The 24,874-nt window shown below is 43.8% G+C and overlaps 1 protein-coding gene across 3 annotated transcripts in view; it reads right to left on the bottom strand.

Annotated features, from left to right (window-relative positions):
• PRTFDC1 (phosphoribosyl transferase domain containing 1) overlaps positions 1-24,321 on the bottom strand; it is a 168,159-nt gene extending 143,838 nt beyond the window's left edge. For all 3 annotated transcript variants that reach the window (XR_014150092.1, XM_081834568.1, XM_081834567.1), the window contains exons 1-3: positions 24,189-24,321; positions 19,720-19,826; positions 15,549-15,732 (exon numbers count right to left, since the gene is read on the bottom strand). Coding sequence is in view for 2 of the 3 variants with exons in the window: in XM_081834568.1 (XP_081690694.1) it covers positions 15,549-15,732; positions 19,720-19,826; positions 24,189-24,254 (357 nt within the window). In the remaining variant the exon portion in view is untranslated. The remainder of the gene's footprint in view (positions 1-15,548; positions 15,733-19,719; positions 19,827-24,188) is intronic.
• Positions 24,322-24,874: the final 553 nt, after the last annotated feature.

Below are 24,874 nucleotides of genomic sequence, written 5' to 3'. Positions count from 1 at the left end.
TGGCAGGGATAAATGCACTGCCTCTCCAGCTGCAATCATGAGAAACATCACCAGAAGCTGGATTGCAGCCTTATCCCCTTATCCTGTACTTTATAAACGTCCCAGATAAATGGAATTTCGAAGAACAAACCCCAAAAGCACTGTTTAAAGCTTTCTGTATATGCTCCTTTAAGTGCCGTAGAGAGAAATTCCCAGCATAATACGTTTCTTGAGCCACCTTCTCAAAGCTTCCATAACAGCAGCGACTTTTAGGTTGCCAATTCTTCCAGTATTAGATCATGTCTTTTGAACTGGGTGGGTTAGTCTATTATTACAGTCTTCCTTTTCTTTTCTGGAGGCCAGAGGGATCTTGAATCCATCTGAAGCTACATGTGCAATGAATTGGGTGGTCTCAGGAAAGAGAGGAGTCCCACAAACAGGGCTGCCGATGTGAAAGTTGCACAAAGCAGTACACATCTGCCGGCTTGCAGTAGCTGAGCAGAAAATGGAATCTTTTAAAAACTGTTCTGGCAGAACAAAGGCTAACTTAATGGTGGCACAAATGCGGCTGCAATAAATTTCCAGCACTCCGCCTCGTTAAAACTATGGACGGGCCCTTTACTACATCCCTAGTTGCCTATCATCCGAGCTGTTATACTCACCCCCTTCCTCCCTCAGAAGAAACCTGTTGATATGGTGCTCCTAGAAAGTGCAAAAAAGTGTGTGGTTTTTTTTAAAAAAAGTACCAGTACATCAGGTTTGGGATGTGTCAACAATATAGATTTTTATAGAACAGGTTTTATTCATCTTCACTGCATCACAATCAGTCCAAAGCACAGAAGCTGTCAGATACTCTTGGACAAGGCCTAAATTAGAAGAAGGTCATCTCCTTCTTTCCTTGTGAACCTGCCCATCCATTGTATTCAGCACTGCCTTCTTGCATCCATGCCTTCTTGCCTTCAGAGTTGTGGCTGGATGGGACATGGGGCAGGGCCTTATCAGCTGCTGCACCCATGTCATGGAACTCTCTCCCTAAAGAGATTTGATTGCCCCCCTCCCTTTAAAAGGCAAGCTGAAAAGCCTTTTAACATTTTCACCATTAAAATTTGGTTCGGGTTAAGTTACTGTTGTTGTGATCCTATTTTGCTCTTGTCTTTAATTATATTTTTTAAACCTAGGGTTGTTGTTTTTTGGTTTTTGATTGTATTAAAAGCTTGTTTGCACAATCCAAAGGATAACTGTGTCCACTCCACATAAAGTTGTACCTTGGACCCTGAACGCCTTAGTACTCGGATGTTTTGGCTCCCAAACGCCACAAACCTGGGAAGTGACTGTTCCAGATTGCGAACATTCTTTGGAACCCAAAGAATGGGTCAGACGGTGCTTCTGCGGCTTCCGATTGGCTGCAAGAGCTTCATGCAGCCAATTAGAAGCTGTGCTTTGGTTTCCGAACATTTTGGAAATCAAACGGACTTCTGGAACGGATTCCGTTTGACTTCCAAGGTACGACTGTATTCTGCTGGAGAGCACGTGTTAAGGTTAGTTTGCTTAAAAGCATGAACCAAATGAATTTCTCCAGCACCGCTAGTTGTGACTCACATATTAGCCTCCAGTCAATGCTGGAAGAATGACAACAATGTGCCCAGACTTTTGGTTGCTCCTTGTAGAAAAGTCTTAAGTGTCCCTAAGCGTGTACACACCTTCCTTTATTTTTAGCATGTTGGGAAGCATTGACATCAAATTCCGGATGAAACATTTCATGAAAATGGAATTTGTATACTCATCAGGCTTCAAACAGGAAATCTCTACCCTTGAACCGGACCCCAAGAAAAGATCTGGCGTAATGGACAATGTGCCATGATTAATAGGTGTTTGTAAAGGATGCAGCCCTTTTTTCCCTGGAATTTTTTTGTTGGACGACTGAGAACACAACAATGAAAGTGCAGCTCCCAGAATGCCCTGGTGGCATCCTAATTTTAACAGAACTCCAGAGCTGTTTTGTCTGAGCTGTGACATTTCGATGGCCTTATGTGTTCTTCAACACTTGAAATAAATAAAGGAATCAAGCAGCAGGGTGCATTTCAGTTTGGTTTGTGTTTCTGATTTCATGATAGCCTCCAAAGTTATCAATAGCTAAGTGATTTGATTTTTTTAATTGTCCTGGTTAAGCACAGAAGATTGTCTAAGGGGGGGGGACTGCAAGTGTGGGTCTTTAAACTGAATGTTTCAAAGTGCATAATGCACTCAATGCATGGAGGGGAAATACAAGCTGTGGTACAACACGAAGTTTCTTTTCAGTAAACCCCCCCCCTCCGCTAAAGATGTGAAGCTTCTCCTTTTTATTGGCAAGTGTTACAAACAACTGTCATAAGGGCTAGTTTATCAAATGGGGGTGGACCCCAGAGCAGGGAGAGCACAAATAACTATGCACACTTGGTTCTGCTCAGCCTTGAAATAGCCAAATTATAGGTTAGGGTGACCCTGTTTTTGTATTCTGTCCTTTATATCTGATTTTCATTTTTGCGGTGTAAGTCACAGCAAAAAAAAGTGATTCATTAAATCTAACAGTAGTAGTAGTAACAACAAGAACAGTAACAGTACTGCTGGTGCCAGTCTACTCTATTGGCTAATACTGCACTCTTATCAAAATGCTCATGCCAGTGGCAATCCAACTTACTGCCCATCTATGCATAGATGGGAAGAGTGTTAATAGCAGATTTGCAGAACGAAGGCCTGGCTGATCTTGTGCGGCTTTTCAATCGCAAGCAGAAATTATTTCCATCCTTGATTCTGGGTGACTACAGCTGAATGGCGCTTGCAGATGGCCGGCCGTAACGCTGCACAAGGCGACTGGGCCAGTGCAACCGCAACAAAGTGAGATGTTTTCTAATGATGAGTTCTTTCAGAGCACAGAAACAATGTGATATATTGTGTTTCTCCACTCTGCTGTAGATTAACCTTCCACCCAATGGCGTCACTGCATGAGCAGTTTCAGCTGGGGTGGGGAAGGAGACAGAAGAAAGACAGTTTTTTAATGCTGTTCAAGCACTAGCAGGGAAGATTTAACCTCCAAATTTAATTACATGAATGAAAAGGAGGATGAGCAGGATTATCTGCCAGCTAGAGCAGCTCAGTAACCCTGTGCCGTGAACCATGCACATCTGATAAATCCGAACTCCCTGAAAAGTACAGTTTTCTCAGATGTCTACCAATAAAAACATCTGTCTCAAATGGGGGGGGGATTGAGAGAGAGCTCCCCCCCCCGCTTCTTAATTTGCAGCTGAACATGCCTTTCCACTTGATGACAGCTCTATTTTTGCAGCATAATGTGCTCCTATTGATATGGGTTGCCCAGGTCAGTTGTTTTTTCTCCTGTTAGGTCAGGGAGGTTTGTGCAAAATGATGTTCGAGACAGCATAAGAGGTTGGACAGCAACACTGAGGTCCAGTGCCGAGGGCCTTCTGGCGGTTCCCTCGCTGCAAGAAGCCAAGTTACAGGGAACCAGGCGGAGGGCCTTCTCGGTAGTGGCACCCACCCTGTGGAACGCCCTCCCACCAGATGTCAAAGAAAAAAACTACTACTAGACTTGTAGAAGACATCTGAAGGCAGCCCTGTTTAGGGAAGCTTTTAATGTTTAATAGGTTATTGTATTTTAATATTCTGTTGGAAGCTGCCCAGAGTGGCTGGGGAAACCCAGCCAGATGGGCAGGGTATAAATAATAAAATTATTATTATTATTATTATTATTATTATTATTATTATTATTATTATTATTATTTAGCACAAGGAGTGCCTAAGGCAGGAGTAGGAAACCTGTGGCTCTTCAGAAGTTGTTGGACTCTGACTCCCATCAGCCCTGCCAACATGGCCAGTGGTGGGGGTGTCACCAGACTCATGTCACTGTCCGGCCTAGCAAGCAAGAGGTATGATCGCAGTTCAAGGACGCACTCCATGCAATTGGAAGAAGGTGCAGAGCAAGGCTGGTGAAGGGCGTGGCTTGGGAGCATGACCTGGGAAGAGTTCTGAGGGCCGTACAGAGAGGCTCGGAGGGCCACATTGAGTCTCTGGGCCCAACGTTCCTCACCCCCACCCTACAGGATAGGGCAAAATATTCAGATACAGACCATTTGCCTCCTAGGGCAAATGGATAGCAGGTTTCCCTCCAGGATAAACATCCATTAACAAACATGCAAATCTGGGTGATTGTCAAGCCATCACTTTTTTTTTTAAGAGCAGGGAATACTTCTGTCACAGCAGAAAGCAGAAGGTACCATAGTTCCTGTTGTGAATATGCTCCCCCCCCCCCGCATAGGAACAGAAGCATCTGTAGAGAATAGTAGGAGAATTGTGTACTAATGAAAATGAATATATATTGTTTAAAATTCACACTCTGCAAACATTAGCATACTTGAAATTATTTTGCCGGAAGACTAAAATCATTAAGTTCATGGCTTCCCCTTTCTGGAAATTCATATACTGCAGACAACAGATGGGGGTTATTTTAATCCCACAAATAACTTCGGGGGGGGGGGAGCTAGTGTAAAAACAAAGTAAGCACACAGTTATATTCTGTCACACCCACCCACCAACAGTATCACCACTTTCAGCTTGACCTCAAAGCCCCTTTGCAGAGACACAAACCTACATTTTACAGTGCAATTCTATGCATATTTACTCAAAAATAAGTCCCAATGAGACCAGTGAGGCTTAATCCCAGGTAAGCATGTAAATGACTGCAGCTTCTGAGGAGAAATGTAGAGAACTGTATTACTAATGTCACATAAGATGCAAGGCAAAAGATTTTTATTTTTTTTTTGGTTGCTGAAAATGCTAACTCTAAGGTTGCTTATAAATACAGTAATTCTTTTAGAAATCGTAAGAACAGCTCTGTTGGATCAAGCTTCTAACAGGAGCCAAGCAGGTGTCTCTGGGAAGTCCGCAAAAACAGGGCCTGCAGGAAAAGCTTTCTAACACAGAAACTGGCATTCAGTGGCCTGCTGCCCCTGAATAAGGCATTTAATTATCACCACTTATGAATATACAGATATGAATGAGCCTTGGGTGAGTTTGGAAATAAACAAACATCCTACTTGGGGAATTCAGGAACTGGAACCATTCGAGGACTGAAGTGGGGTCAGGTACTGAATCTAATCCTGGCGTAAACCGTCTCAGGGGAATGACAAATGATGGTGGACAGCAATTAAGATACCTGAGCAGAAAGACCGTCTAGTTTACCACAGGTCAACTGGACAGGTGGAGGAGGTGCATCATCATCACATAGGCCATGCATCATCCACATACCCACTGAATCAATAAATATGTAATAGCATCTTTTCAATAAAAAGTTTAAAATGTTGGTATTAAGAACAAGCTGATACTGCAAGTTAGCAATTTTACATTTATATCCTGCCCTACAACCCAAAGCAGTGTTTATGTGGTTCCCAGATGATACCCCATCAAGGTGTTGGCCAGACCCACATCTGCTTAGCTTCAGACCATACCCTGGGTCAGTTGCAAAAGCCAGGGTTCATTTTCAAGGAGCAAGTAATGCTTGAGATCTAGGTTTGTGAAGAATGGGTCATGGACTGGAGAGGAGACCTAAACTCCAAAATAATGGAACCAGAACCATGGGGACAGTCAGCAGATGCAGACATGAATACTACAAAGTGCATTTGTTCTCTGAAAGCATGAGGCCCTCTGCCTTCTGACCACACTGTTCAAGGGCTCTTTCAGCTCCTGGAAGTCTGAAGGCTCTGCTATCCCAACTCAAACTAGCTCAGTGTTTAATCACAAGAACCACTTATGGATGAGGCACATGAAAGAACATGGAATTGGATATGTCGTGCTGAAATATGCCTCCTTGCTATTGCCACATTCTTGAACTAGACTGAATAGGCTCTTTCTGGCTTATGCCTTTCAAGGCGGGGTCCCCATCTGAGCTATTTTAAATAACAAGGCCTGAGAGATGCCAGCAGAGGATGTCATAAAATTCCTTGGGAGAAATTATAATGCTTCTGGGCTTGCTCCAATTAACAATGTTCCTTTTCCAGAGCTAAATGAAAGGAAATGCTCTCTAAGCATTGTCATTCATATAGGAACAAAACCAAACAAACAAACACTATATACTTTGGAAAACTGTTTTTTTTCTTAGTCTGTTCTATGAGCATTTGGATCCTTAAGATATACCAGTTGCTGGAAACGACAGGAGGGGAGAATACCCTTGTTTTCAGGTCCTGCTTGCAGGTTTCCCAAAGGCCTCTGGTTGGCCACTTCGAGAGCAGAATGCTGGACTAGATGGCCCATTGTCCTGATTCATTTGCATGATGGATGCTGAGATCAAGAAGCAGGTATCTGACTATATTTGAATATAAGTGGATGCCATTTTGAATCAAGACAGCAGGCTGAACCTTCTAAAACTGCAGTGATTTTAACCACTGGTTTCAGAACTACCTTGATTTTTTCCTCCTTCTTCTTAGAATTCCCAAGCAACACTTTCACTAGTTAATATTTACGGCTGCATGAACATATTGGGATCCTCTGAAACGTCCTCTGGGTCTTGCATTCCCAAAGGGATTGCTGCTATTCCTTCAGTGAGATAGCTATAGGCTATAGGCAGGGTTACGTATGTTAAAATTGGAGCATCTACACCAAGGGGACTTTATTCTTATTGTTGGAATGTATATCCTGCTCATCCGCCCACAGGGTGGCAAAAGGAACTTGTACCATGGGAACAAACTATAAAGAAAAACGGGATCCTATGGCCTGTGAGTCAACCACCCCATTTGAAAGGGTACTAGAATGAAGGCCTGGTCTACATATCCACTGAAAGGTATTAAGCATATTTATTCTGATTCTTCTAAGATGGGGGAGGGACTTTATGCAGAACACTGAATTCTCACTCTCCAATGAAACCTGTAGGAACACTCCCACAAACATTCAAGCACACTTTTGCAGTCATACAGCTTAGTGTGGGGTTATGCAAACATTAGTGCACACCAGATGTTGTTGGGACTCCAACTTCCATCAGCCCTAGCCAACACGGGCAATGGTCAGGGATGATGGGACTTGTATTCCAACAACTTCAGAAGAGCATCATGTTGGGTTACCCCAGGCTTAGTAACTTCATGTTTTAAAATGGAAAACTAAGAATCTCAGGATGCTGAATGCTCTTTGCCTAATACGTAATACACACAGCCCGAAATACAGAATCATGGGCTTAGAATGGCTCATGCCTTTCTCCTGCCATATTGCAGCACTTGTGGAAATTGATAAACTGAGAGTCTAATTAGAAAACCATGCCCATTGCGTATTTTGGTCTAGCCAGCTGTAGCTGAAATCCAACATGGCAGTAACAACTTGGTCATGAACCACTTGGCGTATCTTCCTGATCCACCTGTGGATGTAGATTCACTGGCTGAAGACCTAAGTGAGCTTGTCTGCTTTTCTCTTCCTCCCAAGGGAGATTGCCTCCAAAAGCACCTGTGCCAATAGTCTGGTTTAAACATCACATTCCCAGCCCAACAAGGCATGATCAGGAATGAACAAGTGCTTGTGTTTATCCCATGGACCTGACTTCACTGAAGATTTCCTGATTTGTTAAACCACAGTTTGCCATAGCACCCAAACTAGGAAACTGTGGTTTAAGCACACCCAACAAACCAAGGTTGCAAGCAGTGGTTAAAAAGAAAAGAAAAAAAACCACACACATGAATAACAAGTGCAGTTTGCTCGCCATCCTCCCCTCCACTAAAAAAAAGATCAAATCCATGCCTTTCCCTCAAACCGCAGGGCACCCCTCAGTTCTTCCCCATCACTAACAGTAACCTTGCCCAATTCAAAAATTCCCAATATGTTATAATAATAGTCTTGTTTGGTTCTTCTTACTAATGCTGAAGCAGCTCCTACCAAAACTGAGAAAAGGAAGGATTCCTTGCCAAGAAGCCCTTGCCAAGACTTGTACTACAGGGCCAAATTCTGCGCTAACTGGCTTCTTATACTTGGCCCTCCCACCCATTTAAAAAAACTCATCTTAAATTAGTGCAAACATTGGCTTCAGGGGTGACGGGAATTCACTCCACCAGGCAGGCGCCAATATGTAATTAATCCACGACAGCATACTGTGAATGAAGACAATACAAATCACCACTTTGACCGCAGATATGAAAGCACAGGGAACAGAATGCTTGACCTCGGCTTCTTCCAAGGAAAAGCATTTAACCAACTGAAATAGTGGAGATTCTCCTGTAACCCACAGAGCAGGGTGAAAAAAACACACACCCATGTGTGCGTTTTCCTACAAGGAGAGTCATGAGTTCAATTTTCCATGCCAATTAGGTATAGATAACTGGCAAAATGCACTGAGCATACTGACTGAATGCCACTAAAGGTTAGCAAGCCTTTTAAGTTTTTCTTTTTCCTACTGGCCAAGAATTAAGTGAAGTTTCCACAGGCTGCATTTTAGAAAATTTGCTGCCGATCTGCTTTTAGTGCGGTTATTTCGCTTGGGAAACGTCCTTCAGCCTGAAAAGAGCACACACTTACCCCCATTATAAATGAAACACTGAAACTCGTCTAAATTAGCAGTGGAACATCTAGCAGTAATCAAGTGTCCCTTTGGATTGTGCTTCCGTGCCAGGAAACCACAATGGATGGTCTCCCGGTAGGAAGTCATTACTTCATTCATAGCTGCAGCATCTGATTCCTCATAATGCCAAAAGTACAAAAACAACAATAACCAACAACCAAAACCAAGCACAGCAACAAACCCCAGCAGCCTGAGCCTATAAATACTTTGGAATAAAGTAGGTGGGGATGCTGGGTGGACAAGGACCCTGGAGGCAGAGCGGCAAAATAAGGGCCAAAGGATAGGAAGCAGGGTGAGAAGTGAATAACAAAAAGGGAATTCCAAACAGAACAGAGAAGCGTATTAAAGAAAGAGTTGGAAATGGGGAAAGTGGAGCATGGGGACTGGTGGTGGGGGAGGGTAGACACAACACAGGCAAGACCAAGGGACAGGAGGGCTGTGTACCATTGGCAAGAAGTCTGGAGACAAAGGACCTTTGTAGGTTTGGTGACTGAGAGCCAGAGAGGGAGCTCAGAGGAAGGGCAGGATTACATATATTGACTTGAGCTCATCACTTTTGAAAAAGAAAACTTGATCTGTAGAGTTCTAGTGTAGCCCACAAATTTATTAGGAGTTTAAAAATGGCCGAGTGTCTTATCAGTCTACAGCAGGGAGAGCCAACATGGTGCCCTCCAGATGTTGTCAAACTGCAACTCCCATCAGCCAATGGTCATGGATGAAGGGTGTGCAGTCCAGCCACATCTGGAAACCACAACCTTGGCTACCCCGATCTCAGTTTACCAAAACCTGAACTATTAGCTGAATGTAATCAGATTCCCTAAAAGGTTCAGGCACAAAGACTGTATTGTTGTATGTTTTTCTCAAGTGTTTTCAGGCATGGATCCTTCTGTCTGAGACAACATACCGCCGAGAATGAAAAACTGTAAAATAAATCGCAAATAATGGAATGTAGGGAAAAAACCAAACATATAATATCAATGTATTTGGTTGTGTGCACGTATCAATGCACCCATTGTGTATCTTGGTTGTTATTCAGTAGGGAGGTCACATTTTTAAAATTAGTTATGTTCTGGATACCATAAATAATTGTGATGAGTTTCAAAGGATTAAGCAAGCTAGCTCAAACCACATATCTTCTACACTTTCTGCCACATGATTTAGACATCAGCAAAACAACTTTCTTTTGAAGATTTCCTATAAACACAGGAATGAACAAAGAGTTACTTTATTGATAACAGAAGTTGAAAATGCCATTTTCAAAGCTGAAACACATACTCAACAGTCACTACTAAAAATTTTCTTTTAGGAGACCATATATTTTTTTTTCCAAATTGCCCGCATCCCTTCTGTAGAAATACAGTGGTACCTCGGGTTAAGTACTTAATTCGTTTCGGAGGTCCGTTCTTAACCTGAAACTGTTCTTAACCTGAAGCACCACTTTAGCTAATGGGGCCTCCTGCTGCTGCTGCGCCACCGGAACACGATTTCTGTTCTTATCCTGAAGCAAAGTTCTTAACCTGAAGCACTATTTCTGGGTTAGCAGAGTGTGAAGCGTATGTAACCTGAAGCGTATGTAACCCGAGGTACCACTGTACAGTGAAAATTTATTTAAAATACCAGTCACATTTAGCAACTTTTAGACAAGGGCTTCTCTAATATTTTTTTAAAATATGTAACAATAAGGGACCTGTAGCCCTCCAGATCTTCTTAAACTCTAATTCCCATCAGCCCCAGCCAGAATAGCAAATGGTCAGGGATAATAGGAGTTGTAGTCCAACAACATCTGGGCAGCCACAGGTATGTATAAACATTATTATTATTATTATTATTATTATTATTATTATTATTATTATTATTATATTACAGTGGAGGCAGAACATAGCCATTGGGGTTAGCAGCCAAACAGGAGCTGCACAAGAGCTGTAGTGAGTTCTTGTGCAAACTCCCATTCAATTCAATGGAGCTTGTGAGGAAGTTGCAGCTGACTGGAAGCTGCAAAGAAAGCCCTGGTTTCACCAAGTTCCAGGCCGAGTGCCTGAGTATAAATAAGCAAGAAATCCACGTTGATGCTTGAGGATGGAACTGCAATGAGTATTTCCCAGTTTTGATTTCGAGTTTTCACCTTGCAGTACTAGCTGTGTAGACATTTTCTCTCAAAACTTTTATATCATATATTCTGTGGTTCTTCCTCCTTCCTGGGCGATTCTAGCCCACCAGGGATCACACAGTGAATGAGGAAAATGTCACAATCTACGTAACCAATCAGATTGAGCTATATAAAGATGTCACTGAGGGCAAGTGAAGGCACTTGAGATTAAAAACAATACAAGCCTGGCACCGGAGCCATAGCATCACAATACAGAGCTAGGTCAAATAGATACACATAAAGATCGCCCCCTTCCCTTGTCTTCTCACTGTGGGCCACACTGAAAGGTGGGGGTGAAGAAAGGCAGGAGAATATATGGTTCATCTGATCATATTTTCAAAAATCAATTTTTAAAAATAGGCAAAGAAAGTGGAGGGTTTCACAAATGAACACAAAAAAGGAGCGCTGAAAATCTTTTCAAGGGTTATGGGCTTTTTGGGGGGGGGTGTTTTTCAACTGATATTCTTTGCAAAAACAACCACCATCCATGAGCAGTTTTGGCTCTAGCTGGAATTTTTATACACTTGTGAAGGCAGATGGAACCTCCACTGGCTCAGGTGGTACCTGCCATCCAAAAAGACTCCATTTGCATGCGCACAAAGACATTATATTCAAACCGCCTGCCCCCCTGCACGGCTTTTGAAACTGTCCAGCGCTTGCCTTTGTGTCCGGTATTGAGAAAGCAGGAAAAAGCCTGGCCGAGTTGCGTTGTTCTGATGTGTTTGCTTGCTGTGGGTTGCAGCCAAGGCTTTCTGTCAGGCTGTGTTGGTAAGGTAGCAAGTGTTGGCAGATGCCAAAAACCTCTCCTTGCACACAGGAAGAAAAAAGAAGGGGGAGGCTGAACTAAAACTTTGTAGCGTATTTCCTAAGCGGTTAAATCCAGATTATCTCCCCAACCCCGTTTCCGTTTACCATTGTCTACGATGAACTAACCTGTTAGCCATGAATGCTGAACGTGGAGCAAGAAAAGACATCAGAATCCCACCAGTGTTTACAAGACTTGGACATGGCTCTCCGAGACAAACAGTTGGAGACAGAAGAGAGCACAGCTGCATGGAAACGGAACAGAAAGCAGCAGGACTCCCTTAAGGAAAAGAGAGAGAGAAAGAGAGAGAGAAACAGGAAATGGTTAGTAAGGGGGAAGCTGGAAGAGAATGGCGGGGTTGGGGAGTAAATGTGTTCAAGGAAAACCACAGAAAGCGAATTAGATAAAAATAAAACTGAGATGTTAAAATGCAATGGAAAAACAGAGCAAGGAAAGCGAGGAGGTTTGATCCCACACAGAAAAATAATGAAAAGCAACTGAAAGGGATATTCATAACCAGGCTGATACCAGCATTGGTTCTGGCTGATATAAATGTGTCCATACAAACATTGGTGCAGAAACTGAACACAGCCCTCCACCACCCTGGGGTTGGCAGCAGAATGGGATGGATTCATGGGGTGTGCAAGATTGCTATCTTCATCTCCTGCCCAGTGTTGGGGTACAGGGCTGGATTTATGAGGTGACCCAGGTGACTCCTGAGGAGACGAGGGGAAGAATCTGTCTCCAGCTATCTAGTTAACCAGTTGTCTCATTAACCATACAAACCATGAGCCTGGATTTTGAATGCAACACTAAGCCAAACTGTGATATAGCACTCTGCAGTGGAGCAGCACCAGGGGAGGAACGGACATGATTTTGACAGCAAGTTCCTCCTTCGCACTTAGCCATGGTTTGGCTTGGCGTTAGATGTGAACTGAAAGACCTACATTGGCTCCCAGTACGTTTCCGAGCACAATTCAAAGTGTTGGTGCTGACCTTTAAAACCCTAAATGGCATCAGCCCAGTATACCTGAAGGAGAGTCTCCACCCCCATCATTCAACCCAGACACTGAGGTCCAGCGCCGAGGGTCTTCTGGCGGTTCCCTCACTGCGAGAAGTGAGGTTACAGGGAACCAGGCACAGGGCTTTCTTGGTGGTGGCGCCCGCCCTGTGGAACGCCCTCCCATCAGATGTCAAGGAAATAAACAACTATCTGACTTTTAGAAGACATCTGAAGGCAGCCCTGTTTAGGGAAGCTTTTAATATCTGATGTTTTATCGTGTTTTTAATATTCTGTTAATATCTCCTGTAGGAGCAAATCCCATAGTTTAACTATGCACTGGGTGAGTAAAAGTACTTTTTTTTGCCTGTTCTTTCGACATTCAGCTTCCATTGGGTGTCCACGCGTTCCAATGTTATGAGAGGGAGAACAAATTTTCTCCAGCCACTTTCTCTCCATCCTGCGTAATTTTACGCTCTTCTATCATGTCACCCCTTATTTGCCTTTCCCCTAAACTAAAAAAGGTCCAAATGCCGCAACCTTTCCTCCTAGAGGACTTGCTCCATCCTCTTGATCATTTCGGTTACCCTCTTCTGAACCTTTCCCAACTTTCCCATTTCTCTTTTTATAAGGTGAGGCAGCCAGAATGGTACACAGCATTCCAAATGTGGCTGCACCCCATAACAGCATTAATGATGTCAGGAATTTTATTCTCAGTTCCTTTCAATATGATCCCTCAGCATAGAATCTGCCCTTTTTTTCCACAGCTACTGCATGGTGCACTGACATCTCCACTGACCCATTTGCTACAGCTCCAAAGTCTTGCTCCTAGTCAATCGCTGCCAGTTAACACCTCATGAATATACCGTATATGTGAATTTAATATTTTTTGACATGAATCACTTTACACTTGTTTACAATAAATTGTGTTTGCTATTTTAAAGCCCATTTGGAGAGGTCCTTTCGGAACTCTTCAGAATCCTTTTTCATTTCTTTTAACAACCCTGAACAACTTAGTATCATCAGCAAACTTGTTCACATCACTGCTTAAAAAGCGCAGGTCCGAATACAGATCTTGCTCACCTCTTCTTCCCTTTGGCAAATGACTGTACAGTGGTACCTCGGGTTACATACGCTTCAGGTTACACACTCCGCTAACCTAGAAATAGTGCTTCAGGTTAAGAACTTTGCTTCAGGATAAGAGCAGAAATTGGGCTCCGGCGGAGCGAAGGCAGCAGGAGGCCCCATTAGCTAAAGTGGTGCTTCAGGTTAAGTATGGACCTCCGGAACGAATTAAGTACTTAACCCGAGGTACCACTGTACTGTTGAAATGGTGACAAGATCGCACTGGCCTTTCTATTCTGAATGTTTGTATGTGATGCCAATACAGTGGTATCCCTGGTTACGTACTTAATTCGTTCCGGAGGTCCGTTCTTAACCTGAAACTGTTCTTAACCTGAAGCACCACTTTAGCTAATGGGGATTCCCGCTGCTGCCACGCTGCCGGAGCATGGTTTCTGTTCTCATCCTAGGTAATATTTCTGGGTTAGCGGAGTCTGTAACCTGAAGTGTATGTAACCTGAAGCGTATGTAACCCGAGGTACCACTGTAAAGGTTTGATGTTGATGATGATGAATACAGATCCTTGGGGGGAGGGAGGAAACACTTCATTTTCTGAGCTCCATCCTACTCTTTGCTTCCTGCTAACTTAACTAGTTCCTGATCCACAAGAACTGTGGGTGCAAATTGCATGATTGCAAATTGTGCCGAGTCATGAAATGGACTATGAATCCAATAAAAATCAAGACATCCAAAAACCTGAACACAGAGAGGGGGCTGGTGGGGATGTTCCCTGCATTTGGTCTGGGGCCAGCCCTGTGGGTGGAATGCTTCTACCTTCCTGTTCCTTCTATTATAAGGATTCATGACAAAAACAAATAGTTCGCTGTAAAAAATGGCAAAGATCCAAAAGTGCTGCTCTGGTTTGCCCAAGGGGCTTGTGCTAACACGGTAGAATTGTTCGCATTGTTTCTCCAAACATCTGTGGAACAACATGTCATATCACAAACTGCTTTATAGACTCCTCCCTGTTCCTTAGCCATTTGCTACTGATTGTGTGGATGGTGCTGTGTAAGAGAAAGAAGTGTCAGATCTCAGTCCCACCTCCACCACCTGGGACTTTCTTTGGATTTTGCCTTGAGTCTTGCTTCAAACCTAAGGCACATCTATGCTGTGATCTTAAATAGGCTTAAACATTGGCTCCCAGTACATTTCCAAGCACAATTCAAAGTGTTGGTGGTGACCTTTAAAACCCTAAATGGCCTCAGTCCAGTATACCTGAAGGAGCATCTCCACCCCCATCGTTCTGCCCAGACACTGAGGTCCAGCACCGAGGGCCTTCTGGCAGTTCCCTCAGTGTGAGAAGCCAAGTTACAGGGAACCAGGCAGAGGGCCTTCTCAGTAGTGGCACCTGCCCTGTGGAATGCCCTCCCACCAGATGTCAAAAAGAAAAACAACTACCAGACTTGTAGAAGACATCTGAAGGCAGCCCTGTTTAGGGAAGCTTTTAATGTTTGACACACTATTGTATTCTAATGTTTTGTTGGAAGCCGCCCAGAGTGGCTAGGGTATACATAATATACCATTATTATTATTATTATTATTATTATTATTATTATTAAAAATGGAACTTTGTGTTGGCCGGTTCAGTTTCACTGAGCGAGAAGGAACAACGGATGCAATAAAGCTGTAATGGAGTAAATCATTTAGGATCCTTAAAAAATCAACCAGATCTCAAGTTGAGTGTGTCATCTCCCAAATTTCTGTTCTGTTCACGAAAGGAGAAAAGTTAATTCATTACATTACATCAGTTTATTCATTGAAGCCTGCAACAGCAAAAACTGGGAAGGTTGGACTTTGATGCCTGCCTTTAAAAAAAAATAAAAATCCATGTATACAAACTGTAATCAGACTACATTCAACTCACGAGGGTCCCCCCCCCTTCTTTCTTTAAGTAAGCAAAATCATTACTTACCAGGTAACTTTTCAGTCTGACAAAGTCAACTTTCATGGAGATGAACCTTTCTGAATTTCTACTGAGATTCTTAATATGCTCCACAAGGTCAGCACAGAATTTGTAGCCACCTTTAAGTACACAGAGAACTACAATGTCATTGTATCCAATGTCTTGCATGATATCTTTGGCCAAACATTCTGTCCTAAAGCAAAAATTAAGGATAAATATATGGTAAGACTTGGGATTTTTCAATACAGGTACATTTTATGGTGCAATACAAAAACAGTAAAGTTCAAGGTCTCATTTCAACTTCAGGATTCAACTTCAGGATCAGTTGCACCAGAATGTGGGTGGAGATGGGCGTCTGAATGTGCATCCCATTTAAAGTAATTTGGTGCAGATAGACTACGTCTGTATTCAAATGAGCATTGCCACCCAAATTCTGGTGCAACTGGTCACACATAACTCATTTTTATGCACAAATATTAGCAGCATATTATGGCACATGTAAGAAAAAAACCAGGTTCCATATGTGCAGGACAAGCAAAATGGCCAGAAAGCCTAGCCACAAAGTTCCTTGGAACTTCTGTACTTATTTTATTTATTGCTGCATAAGCAACAGAATAAACACACACACACACAGAAAATAATTAAAATTGAAATAATTGAAATAATTGAAATATACTGGAAACCATAGAATGTAGCACAACACTTTCCTTCCAAACCAACCAGTTCGGAATAGAAAATAGAACACAACTCAACCCAACTACTGGAAGACCAGGTTTACAACACTCTCTTTAAACGCAAGTTGCTTCAAAAAGACCTGGGTGAATGAAGAGGTCTGCACTTGGGCACCAAAAGGAGACCATAGGGATGGCATCAGGTGAGCCTCTCTGGGGTAACTATTTCATGATAGGGGCGGCACCACAAATATCTCCTTCTCTCTAGTTGCAAACCCCACTCAGCACATAGAGGAGGGTCTCTACAGAGGATCTGAAGGTCCAGGTAGACATAACCCAGGTGAAGGCTATCCTTCCAGTGTCCTGATCCAAAAGATCCAGAACTCAGTAGAATGCTCACACATATTTCCCACACAGGCAGTCATTTCATGGAGGGTGTGTGGCGATTTCTTGGCAGCTTGTTAAAATTTTTTTGCTGCGGAAATTACAATTGCTCACTCACAGTTGAAGTTCTTTTTCCACACCTGCTAATTCAGGCATTTAAAATATGTTGATTACCCAGTAAGGGGATTAGTGACCTCTGCTTGCTGTTATTTTTATGCAGAAGGAGGTGCTGAATTGTCTTTTAAGATCTCCTCATTTTCCTAACCCTTTTGCTATTCTGAGGACTACAATGTGCACCTTGAATGATTTCCAGCGACATTCTAGCCCTGAAGCTATTTCAGCTTTAGCATTCAAAACATCTCGGAAATTAAGTATTTAAACTTTATTCTAGGTGACAGCTTAGCAGTTAACAATCCCCAGCTACGAATAACAAAGATATAATTTGCCAGAGCTTCTCATTAAAGCTCGTATTTATATTTAAAGATAGCTGGCTACAGTGTTGGGTATGGATGCGGAAAATGCAGGTACAAATCCATATTCAGCTATAAAACTCAGCTATATGCCTTTGGAATATAATAGTCTCTCTGAACAGCCTACTTCACAGGGCTGTTGCATGGGTATAATTGCTGTTCTTCCTTGGACAAAGAAGAAAATACAGATTAAATTATATAAATTTATTTATTTTCTATGCCACATTTCCTCCAAGGAGCTCAAGGCAGCATATATGCCCCCACTGCACCCCAACATTTTATCCTCACAACAATCCAGCTTAGAGACAGTGACAGGTGATGTGTCATTCAGTGTACTGAATGGCTGAATGTCTTCCGGTTCCTAGTCCTACGTTCTGTCCCCTAAACCAACTTTCTCAGTTAAGAACTTAAGAACTTATCAAGCTGAGTGCTGAAAGGATGAAAAATGAAAGTGGGCAAGCCACTCTAAACCATAGTTTGCCTGTTGTACATCTGGAAGCTCCAACCATGGTTAGCACAGGCCACATAAAAATAGCCATAACACCTGAATGTTAGCTTAATGCAGAATAGCAACCGTCTCATTAAGAAGGGTTACATTTTTTCTCTCAAGGGGTACTCAAGGGTACATAGTACCAGCAACTTTCTCTCTTTTGGTTAAAAAAATGTGACACTTACTGTAACAACATCATGGTGAGTACCAGCACCTATTTTTCTAGAAAAAAAGCACTGGTTACAGGTATCTAGTTTAAACAAGTCACAACTTGTAATTATTGAGCACAGGAAATGAGAAAAGCTTGGGAGCCTACTTTTGGCATTAAGTAGTATATAACTAAAACAAGATGTATACGAATAGATGAAATAATAAAAGAACCAAGACTTAAAAATCTGTACCCATCCATGCAATACCAGGAAAGTGCCCTGTCTTTACCAGAGCTGCATAAATGTGTCACTGAGTCCACCTTCTTGAATGGGTATTCAGCATCTCCACCCTAAATAGTTATGTGGAAAGACATCTCCCCAATTTCAACTGAGCTTACATACCAGTAACTGCGGTAAAAATGGTGCAGTTGTGGCCCAGCCTGTCCGTTTAAACACTTCCAGGTCGCTCAGCTTCCATTTCCTAGCAGTTGGCAGACCAGGTAACTCTGGCCAAGCCCACGATACACAAGCTGAAGGAAGCCTGTCATCTCGCAGGCAACATCTGGCAATAATTATCCCTTTGAATGTTGGCCTTAGTCCGTTGTCTCTCACTGTCCTCCTGACCAGCCATGATACTACTCATGAGGAGACCAGAACCTTGTTTGTAAATAGTTGCATTGGGTTACACAAACATGGAATGTTTCTTCAGCGTATTCCATACGCCCTTCTGATTTCTCCTTTTGGCTCCCTTAAGCCTGGTTTTTAATAAATCCTCTTAAAATTAGCCGCCGGGGGCGATGTGCATTTGCGACTGCACCATACCTAGATGTCTTTCATTTCACGCTGCTCATTCACGCTGAGGGGGAATTGGAGGAAAGCAAGAAGGCCCTGCTCCCTTAGGGGCAGGTGTGGGGTTGGATGCTCCCTCATCTTCATACTCATAACAACATAAAGAAGAGCATGCTGGATCAGGCCCAAGGCCCATCTAGTCTAGCACTCTGTTCTCACAGTGGCTAATCAGATGTCCTCTCCCCACCTGCAACTTCCAGCAACTGGTATTTAGGAGTGTGCTTCCTTGACTGTCTAGACAGCACCCTAAAAAAGCAGAGACATCACCTTGTCAACAAAGGTCCGTAAAGTAAAAGCTATGGTTTTCCCAGTAGTGATGTATGGAAGTGAGAGCTGGACCATAAAGAAGGCTGATCACTGAAGAATTGATGCTTTTGAATTATGGTGCTGGAGGAGACTCTTGAGAGTCCCATGGACTGCAAGAAGATGAAACCTCTCCATTCTTAAGGAAATCAGCCCTGAGTGCTCACTGGAAGGACAGATCCTGAAGCTGAGGCTCCAATACTTTGGCCACCTCATGGGAAGAGAAGACTCCCTGGAAAAGACCCTGATGTTGGGAAAGATGGAGGGCACAAGGAGAAGGGGACGACAGAGGACAAGATGGGTGGACAGTGTTCTTGAAGCTACCAGCATGAGTTTGACCAAACTGAGGGAGGCAGTAGAAGACAGGAGTGCCTGGTGTGCTCTGGTGCATGGGGTCACGAAGAGTCAGACACGACTAAACGACTAAACAATAACAATTCCTTGACTGTGGAACACAGCCGTTGTGGCTAGCAGCCATGGATGGCCCCATCCTCTGTGAATTCGTCCGATCCTCTTTTAAAGCCACCCAAGATGCTGGCCCCCACTATCTCTTGTGGGAGAGAATTCCACAATTTAACTACATCCTGTGTGAAAAGGTATTTCTCTTTGTTTGTCCTGAATCTTGCAGACCTTGCCTCAAGGTCAGAGGGGAAAGCAGAGCTGATAACAGCATAGTCCAGCTAAGAGAGAGATGGGAACTTATTCCTGGTCCCAGGCTAGGAAGAGAGCGAGCTTTTAGGCTTCCTGTTACAATAAGCATTACAGCTTAAATTGGGGTGTAAATATTTTAGCAAGCGTTATGTTCCCACCTTGGGAGGAACTGAACATGTAGCTTTCATAAACGTCATACTCTCAGACCCTCACCTGTCCACAATGATCCCATGTGGTATGAGCACATAATCAAGATCTCCATAATAGTGTTGTGGATATGTAAACAGTTCCAAACTATACCCAGGCCAATCATCTGAAATCTGTAAAAGAGATAAAATGTTCATTAGAAACTTAATTTTGTGTGCACTACAAATTGATTGCATCATCTGTGTTTAAACACCACTTGGCAATCGGTTTAGCAGAAGCAGAGTCATGTAAACCTTAGCATGGCTTGATCCTTCAGCACAGAGGTGGGGAACTTGCAGCCATCATCTTAATTTCATGTTGGGGGGGGGGAGCCCAGAAAGCGGGGAGAGACGAAAAACGCTGAAACTAATGGAACCCCTATGCAAGTGATTAGGGACGCGGGTGGCGCTGTGTTCTAAACCACTGAGCCTCTTGGGCTTGCCGATCAGAAGGTCAGCGGTTCGAATCCCTGCAACAGGGTGAGCTCCTGTTGCTCGGTCCCAGCTCCTGCCAACCTAGCAGTTCAAAAGCATCCCAAAAAGTGCAAGTAGATAAATAGGTACTGCTCCAGCGGGAAGGTAAACGGCATTTCCGTGCGCTGCTCTGTTTTCGGTGTTCTGTTGCGCCAGAAGCGGCTTAGTCATGCTGGCCACATGACCCAGAAAAACTGTCTGCAGACAAACGCTGGCTCCCTCAGCCTGTAAAGCGAGATGAGCGCCACAACCCCAGAGTCGTCTGTGACTAGACTTAACTGTCAGGGGTCCCTTTACCTTTTTTTTATGCAAGCAATTGATTCACATTTCTGGCAAGACTGATTTGCTGCTCTCCTGATGGTTTGCTGGGCAAAGAGAACAAAGAAGATTTGAAGTGTGGGGTGGGCAGGGAGTGAACGAGGAGAAAGGGTGTGGCCTTGCCCATCCCTGTCCCTCCTCCAACCTACTGCCAGCATATTGTTGGGTTTGGGGGGGGGGGGAAGGTTCCTCTGCCTTGTTTTAATAGGAAGCCTTGTTTCTAAGAAATGATCTAAGTGGGTTAACCTAGAACAAAAGAGACAACAATAAATAGTGGCGTTTTGTGGCATTCTCAGGGCTAAACACATTTCTTACGGCTTAAGCTTTTGTGGACGATAGCCCTCTCCCATCAGATGCAACCTGATTCACCTCTTGAAGTGGGCTGTAGTCCACAAAAAATTATGCCATAGCAAACGTGTTTGGTCTTGACGGAACCATAAAACTCTTTGTTGTTTCTGCTACCCCTCTTCTAAAAAAAACCGAGAGTGAAAAGTTCTCTCTGGCTTCAAGTCCTAGCAAATTAGTCTTTGGGCATGCAGCGACAATCTATCTCTCTGCAGGAATCTACTTGGGTTGTGCTTGGAAGAGGGCCTTTGGCTTGCTCAAACATTCTTCTTCACCTCAGACAGAAGGTAGCGAGTGAACCAGAAGATCACATGGTGCTTCTTGGGCCTTTTTAGTATTCTAGCAAGAACAGGGAAGACTACTTCTGGCCTCCAAGCATCAGTATGTGCTCTGTTCTGAATGCATTCTGAACTAGTGCTGGAACATCCAGCCTTGGCTGAGTTTCCCTTGGACAGCTTTCACAAGAGGATACTGGAAAGGATCATTTCACGGTTCATCTGGGCAAAAGTTCAAAGTTAAAATGTCATTTTGTCCATAACTGCATGACTGCGGAAAACAACCCTGCAAAAGTCTATGGGTTAGTCCCTTATTGCTCGTCCTCGTTTTAGAGTGAGCAAGTAAAAAATCTAGGCTAGTAACCTTCTGCAAGAGATTATTAGCATACAAGCGACACAGCAACAAACTCAATTCATGTAGAAATTTGCATGGTAGTTCTGCATTCCTCTTCTCTGTATCGTTCCAATTTTAGAATATATGTGCTGGCGAAGAGAGCACAGGAGTTCTGCATCAAAAGTACGTGAGGCTACACCCATAGAACAAGAACTTAGTAGGAAATGCTGCGACTTCATTAAGGCTCTTTCCTTGTAGGAAAGCTTCTCCTTTCCACATGTTCCAAAGATCTCAGAAGCCCAGTCTGCAGTAACTCACAGGAGAGCTTTTAGTGTGGCTGCCCATGTTCTGTGCAAGCAGCATTCTTGCCCAAATGTGACAGGGCGTCCCACATTCTGCCCTTTCCGGAAACAAGTGAATACATTTTTGTTCTGACAAGCCTTCCCAGCAGGATGAAAGGATCTTTGCCACAGGTGTCTATTTGGTCTTTGTGTGTGTGTGTGTTTTACTTTGCTGCTATTTTCTATATTGTTTAAAACTGTTTTTATTGCATTTTGTACACTGCCTTGAGATGAGCATGGAAGGCAATGCATAAATAAAAGATTGACATTTGTCTGGTAAATCAAATGCAGTTAAAAAAAAAAAAATTACAGTGGTACCTCGGGTTAAGTACTTAATTCGTTCCGGAGGTCCATTCTTAACCTGCAACTGTTCTTAACCTGAAGCACCACTTTAGCTAACGGGGCCTCCTGCTGCTGCCGCGCCGCTGGAGCATGATTTCTGTTCTCATCCTGAAACAAAGTTCTTAACCTGAGGTACTATTTCTGGGTTAGCAGAGTCTGTAACCTGTAGCGTATGTAACCTGAAGCATCTGTAACTTGAGGTACCACTGTATTCTTTTTTTTGGAATGGTAACATATTCGCCATAACAGAGTTTTCTACAATGCGCCAAGACACGTGGAAAGGAGAAACATATACTTGCACTCTAGGCAGCTCTTGTGGGGAAATACATCTCATTCACCTAACACAAATCTTCCATTCTGTATCAAGTACCGTAAGAACTTTGCTATATGTGCCCAAACCCCAGGACTCTCGGACAGTTTAAAGCAAGGGTAGCCAACATGGTGCCCTCCAGATGTTACCAGGCTTCCAAACTCATTAGCTTCAGCCACCACAGCATATGATGAGGTCTGGTGGGAGCTCCAGTCTAACATCATCTGGAAGGAACAACACTGGCTAGCCCAGGTTTAAGGAAATGAACAGAAGTGTCATAAAATGCTGTGAGCATGTATATAATACTGCCAAAGCAGAGGTTTGCTTCCTCCTTCTGTGACCGAAACACTTCTGTCAATCTAAGACAAGGCAAACACAGGAGACAGGGGTTCAAGGGAAGCCCTTCAGAGAAAGCACATAAGAGCAGGCTTGCTGGATCAGAACAAAGGCCTATTTCACCCAGCTTCATTTTCCTATAGTAAGTGGTATCTACACCAGGCACAGAAGGGCACAATTCCTCATATATATGCAACTCCTTTTTGTCTAGGTCTGCCAGGGTCAAGACTGTCTTAAGCTATTAACAATCAGTAAACTGGAGACATGAGTAACAGTAAAATCCTATGCATATGTGCTTGGGAGTAAGAAACATTGTCCAAAGTAACACTTTTACTTCAGAGTAAACATGCCTAGGACTGGGCTTTACGATTTATTTATTCAGAAGGCAGCTGTACTTGTTACCTGCACCCTTAAGAGTGCATAGGAATAGAAAACAGTTAATGTTTGATAAGAATGCACACCTTAAGATTGCCTAGCTGTATCTTAACATTCTTTCAAGCACACCTGTTGTGAACCTGCTAATCCGGGAGGCTAAGCAATACCAAAACCTCCCCCCCCCCATGCCGTAATTATGGCTGCAGGTGAGGTAATACATTCTGATGGCTGCAGTTAGGGATTGCTATGCACAAAAATGCACATTTTCATATACAGCACCTAGTGAGGAAAATTAAGAGTATTGTTGTGCTTTTCTCCCACAGAAGCTTTACTTGCTGTACTAGGACGACACGTTGCTGTTTTTTGGGTGGCGGTGGCTGCACTGAATGGATTTCTACCCCAGTACAAAGCCAAGACTATTTAGATGAAATTACGAAGTTGCAGCTGCGGCATTTCACTCTTAACGTGACAATTAATCTAGAGGGAACAACTCTCCTCTAACCAAAACACGTATCAGAAGCCCCAACGAAATCGCATCCAAATATTTGTGTGTGTGTGTGTGTGCTAGCAATAAGGCTGCTTTCCTACACATACTTACCCTGGGGAAATCCCAATGGAAAACAGTGGTAAACAACATGCATCATATTTCAATGTACCGGAATGCATACTCGCGCAGCCCAGTTTCTATCTATGCACGTTGACTCGGATGTAAACCCTAACTGGGTTCAAGGGGGGGGGGGGCGGTATTCTCCCAGATAAGCGGGCTCAGCACAGCAGACAGGGAGCGAGCCCCAACGAGCGCAATGAATGACTAACCCGCTTGCAATTCAAATATTCTTTTGGGGGGGCGGGCGGGGAGCGTTTCAGAACAGGAGGGGGGGGGAACCGCCATAAAGGGCAGGGATTGGATAGATGAAAGGGAGGGAAAGGGGTTAGCTGACGGAAGCGGATGCTTTAGCTGCAGAAGGAAGGCAGCAAAGCTTAGGATGCGGGAGCAGAGGAGGGGGAGAAGGGATTTTTATTTTTATTTTTATTTTTTGCATTTACCACGACCCCTCGGCCGCTGCTTCTCGGCGCCTCCGCTGCGTGGGTCTTGCTGTTTAGCCCGGCCATCTTCCGAAAAGGAGGTTGGCGAGATCCTTGAGACGGAGGAGGAGGGGGAGGGAAAAGAGGCGGCGCCTCGCTCGGGAAAGAAAAGGAGCCGCCGGCCGCTGCCGCGAGAGGTTGAGCCGCCGCAGCCTCTGCTAGACGTGGCCCGCGCCGTCGTGGCTTCTGCAGAACTGCTCCCAAACATCCACACCCGCCCTTAGGGGGGTTTCTTCCAGCTGGCGCAGAGAGGGGATGATGCCTCTCAAACCACCTGCTTTTGGGCAGCGCTTGCTTTTACCTCGACGGACCAAAAGAGCTGCCTGTCCCCGGATTCAGCCCCGGAACCTTTTTTTCCCTAATGCCGGCGCTCGAGCCTGTTAAGGAGCCTCTCCGTCAAGGATATAGTGGCTCCCTCTCCGCTTAATATCTGCTACATTAGGGTAAAATCTTCGCGTTAGGGCAGTAGGCTGAGAGAGGAGGGACTTCTCTGTGGGAGCGCAGTATTTGAACCTGGGTCTTAGGAAGCCTAAAGCCTGGGAGACCGCTGCCTTGGTTCTAGGTTGAAAGGAAGAAAAGTGGGGTATAAATGTAAGGAAATGAGTACCTAATATGATACGCTTACACGCTAACCTAGTTATGCCCAT

This window comes from Podarcis erhardii (genome assembly GCF_964252035.2).
Source record: "Podarcis erhardii genome assembly, chromosome: 12".
In the NCBI taxonomy this organism is placed as follows: domain Eukaryota; kingdom Metazoa; phylum Chordata; class Lepidosauria; order Squamata; family Lacertidae; genus Podarcis; species Podarcis erhardii.
The sequence above is the reverse complement of the archived record's forward strand: the minus strand, read 5'-3'. Positions and strand labels throughout refer to the sequence as shown.